Source organism: Gasterosteus aculeatus, chromosome 8 (genome assembly GCF_964276395.1).
Source record: "Gasterosteus aculeatus chromosome 8, fGasAcu3.hap1.1, whole genome shotgun sequence".
Classification (NCBI taxonomy): Eukaryota; Metazoa; Chordata; class Actinopteri; order Perciformes; family Gasterosteidae; genus Gasterosteus; species Gasterosteus aculeatus.
The window spans coordinates 12,394,147-12,405,858 of NC_135695.1; the positions used below are offsets into that span (position 1 = coordinate 12,394,147).

The following is an 11,712-nucleotide window of genomic DNA, read 5'->3' on the forward strand; positions in this document are numbered from 1 at the left end:
ACGCATTTGCTTGTGATTTTATTCTTGCTGGCCAACTTAGTGTCTCAGTCATTTGTTGACAGCAGGTTTAATGTAATTACACACTTAGTTGTGCGTGTGTATTAGTCGGTAGAGTGATATTTGCAGTAATCCACATAAGAAGCTTTTGAGATACTTCCAACAGTAATTGTGATCAATGATTGATTAAACGCTGACAGTATAATAGTTCGGAGTGTAACTCTACTATAGTTAGTTAATAGAGGTAGCAGCCATATTTGATCAAAGCACTAATTGCATTGGTAATGAAAGAATTACTCCTGTTGAGTAATAACAATTACTGCAGCAGAAGACACCCACTTATGGGTCAAGACAAGTCCCCTTCAAAGACAGTAATAATCAGAGCTCACGCAAAGATAGTGTCTTCATTGACCAGAAACCACTGAAGCTGGTTGGGTGAGACATGAGTCTGTCCTGGGAGGAGGGTAATGACGGGTAAACACGGCCTAATTCATGATTCCATATAAGCAGATTAAGACCATATTTCTAATGCATAAAACCTGCATCTCTAATTTACATTGTTCATTTTCAGAGGTAGTCATTTTTTTGTAAAAAGAACAACAACTATATAAAAGCAATTGTGTGGCTAGAACTCTATTGACAATGTGACAGTGTGCCAAAAGTGTTATTACCTGTATATTCAACAGTGTGCTATGTGTATTTGCTGCAGAGAAACAGCATGATGTGGAGATCCTCTCTCCAACGTCTAAGGAGAAGGAGAAGAAGAAGAGGCCAATGTCACAGATCATTGGCGTGAAAAAGACCACACAGAGTCCCAGCTTAGCACCCACCTGCATCCCCCGCTTCGGAGTCAGCACTCCCCACGAGAGCCTGCTGGCCAAGGTGGCACTCACTCACTCACACAAAGCATACACACACAAACACAATGTGTCTCACAGGCGTCCTGTCGTCCTTCTCCAGGAGGTCGAGGACATCGACCGTTGGGGTCTGGATATATTCAAGATAGCAGAATTTTCAGGAAACCGCCCTCTGACGGTTATCATGTACACCATCTTCCAGGTAGGAGGGTTATTGTGCCCGAAACTATGCTGTTAAACTATACGAATGTTAAAGTTATCCATAGGAATCAGAATACACAGGTATTTTATGATGTGACCCACCAAGTTCGATTAAGGAAGAATACTCTGCAGGAAAACGTTGGGGATTGTCCGCAGCCAATTGAATCAACACCACAGAAGAGGAAAAACTGATTTGTCGATCAGTGTGACTGATTCTCTCTCCCTTGTCACTCTTCTAGGAGCGGGACCTGATGAAAACCTTTAAGATCCCAAATGACACCTTTATCACCTTAATGATGACCTTGGAGGACCACTACCGGGCAGACGTAGCTTATCACAACAACATCCATGCGGCTGATGTGGTGCAGTCCATCCACGTCCTCCTGTCCACCCCTGCTCTGGAGGTGAGGTTCTTACTGTAACCCCTGGTTACCATATAATATCTATGGTTTTGATTCAATGTCTTTTGTCCTCAGTCGGTGTTCACAGACCTGGAGATCATGGCGGTTCTGTTTGCCAGTGCCATCCACGACGTTGACCACCCAGGAGTCACAAACCAGTTCCTCATTAACACCAGTAGGTTTCACTTTGACGCTGCACTGCACAACAACAGCATTTTATACACCTGAGGAAGGAGTTTGGTGCGCTGTGTACCTCTGTACCGAGGCGATATCTATCTATCTCTCTTGAACCGGGTCTGGGTCACATTGTCTGCATTGCACAGGGTGCTTATTAGACAGGGCTCTGATTTAAGTGTTACTGCTAACACAGGTTCAGAGCTCGCGCTGATGTACAACGACGCCTCGGTGCTGGAGAATCACCACCTCGCTGTGGGCTTCAAACTGCTTCAAGTAGAAAACTGTGACATCTTCCAAAACCTCACCAGGAAACAGAAAGAGTCCCTCCGAAAGATGGTGATTGACATGGTGAGACTACGTTTTATCCTTTCAGATGTGGTGAACCTGAACTGCTACTTTACAATGCGGGTTTTTATTGTGTTTTGTTCATGGTTCAGTAATGTTTGTGTTTAGTAAAGTTCCCCTGATGTGGCAGCTTTGTTTATCTGGTCACAGGCTGCAGAGAGAGTTGATGGTCGGTTACAGCTCGCTCTTTTGGATTTTGGGAAGGAGACAACACACACAAATCATTTTAATTCCTGGGATATATAAGTATTTTTCTGAATAACCTGCAGAACAAAAACGGACCCAAATGTTTCAAATTGGAACACACCTGTGGAGAGTGTTCACGTGCTCTATTGTGTCAAACGACACCCATCAGTTCAGAAACGGATGTAAAAGCTCTTTGTTACTAATGGACACATTTACAGACGAACAAGGACACATAAATGCAAACATGCCCACACGATTTCTCAGCTTCTGCAAGAACTGTATAAATAAATTAACGATTAAAATGTTCAGTTGTGGAAAATCATATGTTTAATTGCGACTAAATAATCCAAAACATTATTCAATAATCAATTAAAAATTAGTTTTGGCCAATTTAATTTATGCAAACACATTAAACAAATAAAAATTCTTTTAACAGCAGCATTGCATTTATAGCAAATAATATTTCTCAAATAAATTTCAAATTAAACTAAAATAAAAAAAATCTGATCAAAACCAAAGCAATTGGCCGCTGCTCAGGTATTAACGTGTTATCTGGATCCTAATAGAAAAGCAAGTTACCCTCCACAATCAGGACATTACAACAGGCAAGTTAACATTTAGAAATCTGTTTTCTTTTTTTTCATCCCAACAGGTATCAACATAAACATGTGTCTTTGTTCAGGGGCATCATCACACACACACACACACACACACACACACACACACACACACACACACACCGCTGGGATTCAATTGTGGGTGTTAATTAGTTATAGTGTCCAGCTGTAAGAATTTCATGTATGCTCGTTATACATTACGTGTCATTTAGCTGACTTTTTGATGTTTTTTTTTTTTTTACACATTTTGCCCGGGGAGCAATTAGGGGTTTGGTGTCTTTCTCAGGGACACTTCAACATGGGACATGGAGCAGCCGGCGCTCCCTCTCTACTCCATGCGCCCCCCCTACACATAATTCACTAATGACCGTTAAACACCTACAAGACCGTTTATCTTTACAAACAAAGGCAACAAGAACGCAACATTACAGAGTATTGGCTGACGATGTGTTCAACCCTTTCACAAGGTGCTCGCCACGGATATGTCCAAACACATGAACTTCCTGGCGGACATGAAGACAATGGTGGAGACCAAGAAGGTGACGAGTCTGGGAGTCCTGCTGCTAGACAACTACTCTGACCGCATCCAGGTGAGGTGCTGAAAGCACAGTCATGTCCTACTCATAAGTACGTGATCTATTTAGATCAAGGGAAAAATACAGCTTTCTGTAGTAATGTAAGAAACTGACCATCGTTATCACCTTTCACATTAAATCCCTGACAATAAGATGAACAGCTACTTACATTTCAATCTCAGTGAAATACCAATTGTAACAGGGAATTGATCCAGGATTTAGAAATGGATCATTAGTCTGTGGCTGTAGTCACAAACATGTAACCGATGCAACAGATGTTTTTCACTCAAACCTTTGCACATCCACAACAACCGATCTATAGTGTGATATAAAATCAGGAAAACGGATAAAAGTAAAAGGAAAGCTTGTTGCATTTCTCAAGTTTCCTCTGCTGCTGCTTCTGAGCATGTGTTACATTGCCAGCTGAGTCTGAATGATCCGTCTACTCTCCAGGTTCTGCAGAACATGGTCCACTGTGCCGACCTGAGCAACCCAACCAAGCCGCTGGAACTTTACCGCAAGTGGACGGACCGCATCATGGTGGAGTTCTTCACCCAGGGAGACCAAGAGCGGGACAAAGGCATGGAGATCAGTCCCATGTGTGACAAACACAACGCCTCCATAGAGAAGAACCAGGTAAAGCCCACCGACACACGGCAGGAGAACAGTGGAGATGTTCTAAACTTGTTATTTTTATGTTGGCCTTCTATATCCACGTGATATGGATATAGAAGGATTTCTGATCTTATCGTAAACACATGTGTGTCTCCAGGATTTCAGCATGGTTTTAAAACTATCCTTTGGAGCACATGCTGGGTCATTGGTCTCTTTTTATAACCCGCTGCCTGTTCTTGCGGTTTCATGGGGTTCTTCATGTGCATGCATATCCAAAATGTCCTCCTGGAACCCCTAACAGCATCAAAAGTTATGCACCTTTTTCAGTTTGCATTACATATTTTGACTTTTTAAACAACTGTTTTAATATTATTTCTATGACTAGGTGGGCTTCATCGACTACGTTGTCCACCCGCTGTGGGAGACATGGGCAGACTTGGTGCACCCTGACGCCCAGGACATCCTGGACACGCTGGAGGACAACAGGGAGTGGTATCAGAGCATGATCCGCCGCAGCCCGTCGCCCTCCAGCCCCGAGGAGCACCACCTGGAGGTGATCCCAGGGGGAGGCGATGTGGGGGCAGGTGGGCCTGTCCTTTCAGGAGGAGGGGATAAGTTCCAGTTTGAACTTACTCTGGAGGAAGAGGAGGAGGACGAAGAGGAGCTGGAGTCTGACCTGGAGAGCCCCTCGGCGGCAGAGTCCCAGTCGGGGGGAGAGCAGCACGGGGACTCCTCTCCGTCTTTGTCCCCGGACCCCCGCAGCAACAGCAGGTACCGCCCCCCTTCGCCTCACCCGTCTCGGGCCCTGAATCCGGCCGCCTTGTCGGTGCGGAGCCTCGACAGGACGCTGGCCTTCCCAGGTCGGGGGGGCGCCGACCGGGACAGAGAACTGAGCCTGGAGGGTGACGGGGTGGCGCGGACGGGCACGTAACAACCAGCGGTGCCTCCCCCCGCCTTACAGACACGAGTGCTGAATGTGGAGAGACGGAGGCAGGACGCGCCTTCACTGTAAAACACTACAGCCCCTTTACACTGGAGACACCGGCTCCGCAGAGACAGAGGGACGCGTACCCTCTGTTCTCATTTTATATTTTAAGAGAGTCCTTTCGGCCTCTCTTTGTGTGCCTGGATGACCTCTGTGTCCCATCCTGCTTCGTTGTAGCCTGAGCTTAGAGTGTCCCCGACAAAAGACTGCTTCGACCCAACTGCTGAGAAGAGCGGAGCCAAGTCGAGATACTCTTAACAAGAACAAGAGATAAAGGAGACGTCTTCCTCCAAAATAACTGTTTATGACATTCAGACAGGGGAATGAAGATCGCTGTGGTCTGACAGGGTCTTGAACTTACTTTGCACCGTAGTTTTGATTTATTACATGAAATGACTGAGTCCGGTTGGAATATACGAGTATGACTTCTTTGAGAATGATGTAGGATGTGAATCATTTTACCAAATGCAGGCTGTGGTTGAGAGAAAATTGATGGACCTAAACCTCAGGGTAGAGAAACAAATCTAATGTAGCACGGATGTAGTGGGTAACCCTCACCTGATCTTTGACCCCCAAACTGCCTTTCCTGTTTGATGTACCTCCAAACCACAACTTCTAAGACTTTGTTTAACCTGCGTGTCTTCACATTAAATTGAGCCCTTTAAAAGAACATTTGGCAACTGAAGCAATCAAATATGATGTATTTAAACCAGCTTGTAGCACCAGAGCGAATCAGCACTAAAGTGGGCTGTGCCCCAGTCTCACATGATGGAAGTACAAGACACCCCCTGTATAACTAGTTTGGGCTTCTTCTTTTACCGGAGATCATTTCAAATGGTGTCACTGTTTTAGGATTCTGAACAGTTGTACGTTTGCTGGTCTTTTCTGTGTTTTGTTTTATTTTTTATCAGGGTGCCTCCGGTCCGCAGTAGCACTTTACCGTCTTTGCCCTTCAGCTCTTTGATCCTGTCAGACAAAGGGCTCCGTCCACTGTAGGCCTACTGATCACACAGACACAGTACAGGACGCCTGACTAAGGTACCGGGAGGCAGAGCAGGAAACTCAACGGTGATATTTAGCTGCAATGTTCTCTGAAAATGATCCCTGTTGAGAAAGTGCCCCATCCAGCCAGGATGTGAGCCTTTCTGAACCACGCGAAAACTTTTCCTTTAAGGATATTTCTGATGTCGTATATACATTTTTCTTGTTGAAAATAAATTCCATGAAAAGATTTTAGTCCACTGCTCAATACTTCACTCTGCGGGGTCTCAGCCCCCTAGACCGCTTGTTTCTACAACGGAATCCAGACTTTTACGACTTTTGTTTCTGTAAAAACGTGGCTCCTAACCAGAGATATCGAGCCCTTTAGCCATGGATTAATACACGTTCGTTAAGTTATGTATTTACAGCAGCAGGACAGTGTAGATTGGTCCAGGTCAAACCACAATGGACAAGTTCATTGATTGATTGTCATGCCTTTTGATGGACTTTGTTGATAGTAGGAAAAATCTGGAATATTACATTTATCCTTTTGAGACATGTCATCTAAAATGCATTTCCTTTATGAAACCTGAAATAATGAACCGGATTTGGATCAAATATTACCAAAAAGCTTACATTCACCCACAAGCAAATTCCCTTACTCATACTGTCAAATAAATCACCGTGGTGTTTCCTGCCCTGCTGACAGGGTCTGTTGTGGAGATCAAACTAACCAGATTGTGTTCATCAGGTCACCTGATCGGTGAAGCCTGTCTGAGATTACTGTGTGCCACGAGGGAGGACCCCCTCCCCCGCCTACAATGCTGTACATTTTTACACTAGAAACTGTCACTTGATTGTATCAAAGTCTGAGTTTTTACGAGTGATACGCGTTTCCAGACTTTGCCGCTTGTGAATGTTCACCTTCAGTCTCGAGCAGTGTTCCCCCGAGGTAGAAAAACCAGGAAGTAAACAAGCACTACACAAAAGGTATGACGCACTTCCCAGTTGGGCAGTCGAAAAAAAACAAAAAAAATAGTCCCATCAATGTTTCATTAACTCAGCTTTACCGTTTGATGCAGTTGCGCTGGCGCTGATTGTAAGACTATTAGGGTTTGTAACGTGCCGAGCCTCACCGCGTGGTTTCATCTTAAATATAAACTACACATGTCATGTCTGCAGCTGTTCTTAGCGTGTTTGCCTTTAAAACTTGTGTGAAATTAAGCAACATGGAAGACATGTTAATAGTTTGCCTTTTTTGATCCACTTTAAGCATCTTATAAAAAGTCCATGATGAAATAGTTGAGGGATTAATGTTCATTATTCAGGCTTTGCCTACAGCGCCATCAACAGGCCAGTTTACAGTTGCACAAAATGTCAATTAGTGGAAAGGTTTAGGCACCCAGACAATACTTGTTTGGCCATTATTATTTTAGTTACAGGAAAGGGAGCAGTTTTTCGGTAATGTGATTTTTTTTACGTTGCTCTGATCAATTACATTTTTTCTAAGCTTTAGATTGTCCCTAATATTAGTGTATGCAATAAAAACTTCACTATTGGTTGAATACAACCAATAAAGCCCAGTCAGACGGCACTTTGTATAATCCAAGTCAGTCTCTTTTACAAGAAGTAGGATATATGGGTCTAAAGTACAGGAAGATCCTTTTACATCCATCAGGTGATACTTTGAAGCAAGAAAACTAGTCACATTTCTTATTTAATTGCATGTGGATTTGAAACAGTAATTGAGTTCAGCCAGCTGAATGTAGTTTGTAGCCTAGTGATCAAAAGGTTCCATCGGCATGTGAAACACGGCAGTGTGGCTCTTCACAGGAAGACGTCCCTGACCTACAGTGTTAAATGTATTCATGAGCAGGAGAGTCTCACAGATTCCGTCACCATTGTTCATGCCGTCCGTGTCGTACAAACAGCTATAAAAAGATATTTATTCAAAGCTTGTATGTTGAGACAGTACTGTAACATAGGACATTTTATTTCATGTCCTAAAGCCTGAAAATCAAGTATACGTATGCCACTCCAATGTTTTCGTCAAAGAATACTATATTTTTGTTTGTCATTCTAAGCCAAAAGACTGAGGAGTCCAGGGTGATTCAAGAGGAAAATGCCAATAAATATGGAAATCTATTCAGGCTGGTTGTTTTTATTCTTTATCATTTATTACAGACTTCGGTTCTGTAAATTATGTTAACTACAGTTTCAAACAAGACAGACTTATTCCACTTTTAAATCCGATCTCACTCGCATTGAGAAACAAGCAAAAACATGTTAATAGAATTATGTTATCTGGTACATTATGCAGTTCTTACATGGTAAAGTTTGTTGTGTTCAGCAGAAGCTTCTGTTCAATCTTACTTGGGCGCCAGTACAGACCGGAGGCTTCACCCCCTGAATACAAAACAGGAGTTAGTACACAGGTAAATTCAAATAGTGATAAAATCTGAAATTTATTGATTAAACGTAACATCAGGTTGAACATTAATGGGCAAGTGCACAGGCTCAAAGTATCTGATTTCCTGTCTTTAAGGCTTAATTTTTACCTTTGGAGAATATTTTCCATAATTTTTACCAGCATCAATTACGCAAATAACCAAATTAGACAGTTCAAATAATAACTCACCTTGTAGAGTCTGCAAACAAAGTGGAAGAGAGACGACAACACCTTGTCCTCATTCTCCTCAGTGTATTCCTAAACAGAAACGGTTTATGATAAGTAAAGTCCTCACTAATGCAATCATTCAAAGCAGTAGCAGTGTACAGCTTAAGATTTTTATATAATAGGTTGACTTAACAGATTTTAGTTTGGGATATTTTGACGACAGGTCCTTCATATTCAACCCGCCCTTTTCTCCACTTCAGTAAACGAGATCATCCTTCTGTGCAGCTCACACTTTATATTCAAGGGGAAACTACAATTTTTTTTATTTTAACATTATAAAATGAGTTTAGTCTAATCATACCCCGTCAATGGAGAAAAGCAGAGGTCCCCCCCCCCTTTCGATGCTTTGCCAACACCTTATGGATGAGTGTTTTACCCCGTTGACGGTGAGCCAGGGGACGTGCGTGTGAGCCGGGTGCAGCGCTCTGGTCATGGCCGCGTACGCGTGCATCAGCTGGCGTCCCAGACCTCCCCTCGAACAGGCGTCGACACTCGACCAGGAGACGGCGGGAGCATACAACTGGAGACACTGCAACAGATCAACACCGTGCGGACGTCTAGTAAGGACAGTCTGAGTTTTACACCTTTTGAATCCCTAAACATCGCAGACCTCGTCACGATCAACTACACTGCAGGCAGACATGTGCCGTCTGAGGTCTGGCGGGTTTCACACTCCTGATCATTTCATAAAGGTTTGGGGATTTTTCCTTGTGCAAGGAAGAGACTCCGGTTTCTTCTGCAGGTACTCACAGGCTGGGCAGCATTGAGAACATTTTCAGCAGACTCCATGCAGTAGATGATCTGAAAGGCTGAGGGTCCCGTTAAATGGATCATGCAGGCCTGAGGAACAGATCAATCCAGCCAATGACATTACGTTTTCTTGTGTTGATTAAAACGTGGCGGAGCTGCCGTGTAGGTGAGGAACGGGTCTGACCTCAATCAGGTTTCCTCTGCATTCAGCCTCTCCGTGCTGGCAGATGAAGGGAGAACTTGCTGATGGGTTTTCCTAAACGAAGCAGGACACCTTTCAGTAGGCATGTAATGATCATTTATCCATTAACACAGTGGATCAGCGTACCATAGCGTTCCCGTAGGGGACCAAAGTGACGGTCATGATGTCCTGCAGCATTGTCCAGGTGGGGAAGAGCTGCTGGGTGATGAAGACTCTGCTGTCTGGACACAAACTCTCATAGTACAGCGTGACAGAGACTGGAGGAGCAGCCTGGTTTGTTCTGGTAGCATTCAGCTCCATACACTGTTTCTGGACCTACACAAGAAAAAAAGGATTTGGAAAGTTAGCTTTCTAAATGTCAAATTAAGTGTTCAACTTTATAGAAGACGTGTGGGTGGTGGCGGCGAGCTAAAACCAGAAAGCAAGTCAATCGAACATAGAGAGATGATGCAACTAATTAAAAACTATTTTCTAGATATGTGATGAATGAACGTAGAAAACTCAGTATTAGTTAAACCCACAACTTCCACTTGTCTACTTTGAGTGTAAATTGAGCTTTGTGGAGACAAAAGGTGTTTTAAAAAATAAAAATCACCGGAAACAAGCATTTTACTTGTGGGGTTTTTATTATGCACAGAGGAATCCGCTTCACCTTTGTAGTAGAACACTGCTCCGTTTGCCGTTTCTACTTTAAACGAATTACGGGTCGTTTGATTTGACCCAGAGCTGCTCTCCGGTCACATGAAGAACCACTGGTGTTCAATTTATGGAGCATGACTCTCATTTAAAAAGAGATGTTACGTTTGGAGCAAGAACAAGAACATTAAAAAATATATATAGTTTGCTATGTGTGAACTTATCAATGTTTTTCAGAATTTACTCCTGTCCTCATGAATAATGCATGAGGTGAAACAAACTAAAAAAAAAAAAAAACTTAAAAGGCCTGGAATTTAACCAAAAAGGGAAAAGATTACATTTTTAGGAGGGTAAAGCTGCACAAAGACCTCACGTATCTAAACATTAACTTGGTTAGAAGCAATAAGTGTATTGCATCTTGCTGAGAAAAGTTAAGCATGTCATTACATTTTACTACGACATTAATATCAAATCATTTTGTTTTACGTTTGCAATCAATGTGCCTAAATATGCATTATTTCAGTGACCCGGTCTGGAAGTTAGATTCCAGTGTTTATTAACTCACGTTGCATGATATCGCGATCTCCAGGGACCGACACCACTGAGACGGCGGGTAACGGCAAGACGGTTTCGGGTGAGACGTCCCGGAAACTCCCGGTTCAATGTAGAGAATGCAGATGAGTAAAAACACAGACAGCGCTCCAAAATGCTTCATGTTTGAAATCTGCGGTCCTCGCATGTGAAGCAGGGGAGACAACTCGACGCTGTTCCTCCCGAAGGACCGCCCAATCAGCCTCATCATCAGCTGATTGACTGCAGGTGAGAACGACCAATGCTGCCTTCAGGGACACTCGGAAAGTTTATGCTTAGGGCTCCGCAGATAAGGTGGATGAAAACAACAAAAGATATCGGGCTGTTAATGTTAGAGTACAGAGTCTTGGCATTTAGTGAATATGCATGATGATAAATGATCAACTCTCATGAATTACTCTGCAACACACGCAGAACCATGAGTTGAAACGAGTGCGTCGACGCAACGACGCAGACGCAGAAGCATGCGCCAGCCTTTAAGTTTGCATACTAGTATCAGTGCGGGAACTGGCCGCCCTCTGGTGGTCACAAATGAGCAGTGAAATGAAATCCAACCCGGATGTCCACCAAAACCCTTAGAATTTTGTGAGAGGCGCCAGAAAGGCGTCAAATGGCGTAAATGTACAAAGGGGACAGCACTTGTCAATCTATCTTCTATCTTCAATCTATTTTCTTTTATTTTCGAAAATGTAATATTTTATTATAACATTTTTTTAAATCTTAAAAGTTTTAATATTTTGTATTATGATGATGATTATGATGCAGCACATGATGTTTTAATTATTTGCATTGCTCTAAATGTTATTTGTCATGCATACTTTATACTTTTGTTTATCTAGACTTGCAGTTTGGATCCAACATCACCTTGAACACGTAAGTCTTCATCCTCAGGTTATCAAATAATACTCACAACAATTAC

The 11,712-nt window shown here is 43.0% G+C and overlaps 2 protein-coding genes across 13 annotated transcripts in view; one reads left to right on the forward strand and one right to left on the reverse strand.

Annotated features, from left to right (window-relative positions):
- LOC120823474 (3',5'-cyclic-AMP phosphodiesterase 4C) overlaps window positions 1–8,082 on the forward strand; it is a 71,326-nt gene extending 63,244 nt beyond the window's left edge. For all 12 annotated transcript variants that reach the window (XM_040183462.2, XM_078108233.1, XM_078108231.1 and 9 more), the window contains 8 exons: window positions 707–879; window positions 958–1,056; window positions 1,295–1,459; window positions 1,532–1,631; window positions 1,827–1,981; window positions 3,249–3,371; window positions 3,810–3,992; window positions 4,357–8,082. In XM_040183462.2, the coding sequence (XP_040039396.1) occupies window positions 707–879; window positions 958–1,056; window positions 1,295–1,459; window positions 1,532–1,631; window positions 1,827–1,981; window positions 3,249–3,371; window positions 3,810–3,992; window positions 4,357–4,902 (1,544 nt within the window). In that variant the 3' untranslated portion in view covers window positions 4,903–8,082. The remainder of the gene's footprint in view (window positions 1–706; window positions 880–957; window positions 1,057–1,294; window positions 1,460–1,531; window positions 1,632–1,826; window positions 1,982–3,248; window positions 3,372–3,809; window positions 3,993–4,356) is intronic.
- Window positions 8,083–8,095: 13 nt separating this feature from the next.
- Window positions 8,096–11,075, reverse strand: ifi30b (IFI30 lysosomal thiol reductase b). The gene is made up of 7 exons (XM_040183476.2): window positions 10,768–11,075; window positions 9,693–9,881; window positions 9,549–9,620; window positions 9,365–9,454; window positions 8,991–9,143; window positions 8,576–8,644; window positions 8,096–8,343 (listed from the first exon to the last, which is right to left on the reverse strand). Exons 1-7 carry the CDS (start codon window positions 11,002–11,004, stop codon window positions 8,284–8,286), a joined length of 870 nt encoding a protein of 289 aa, XP_040039410.2. The 5' UTR covers window positions 11,005–11,075; the 3' UTR covers window positions 8,096–8,283.
- Window positions 11,076–11,712: the final 637 nt, after the last annotated feature.

Excerpts from the sequence above, each read along its gene's own strand:
- ifi30b (XM_040183476.2), bottom strand. The coding sequence starts at position 11,004 with ATGATGAGGCTGATTGGGCGGTCCTTCGGGAGGAACAGCGTCGAGTTG. Across the intron at positions 9,621-9,692 it reads TCCCCTACGGGAACGCTATG|GAAAACCCATCAGCAAGTTC; the intron begins GTACGCTGATCC and ends TGCTTCGTTTAG. Across the intron at positions 8,344-8,575 it reads TTGTTTGCAGACTCTACAAG|GGGGTGAAGCCTCCGGTCTG; the intron begins GTGAGTTATTAT and ends TTTTGTATTCAG.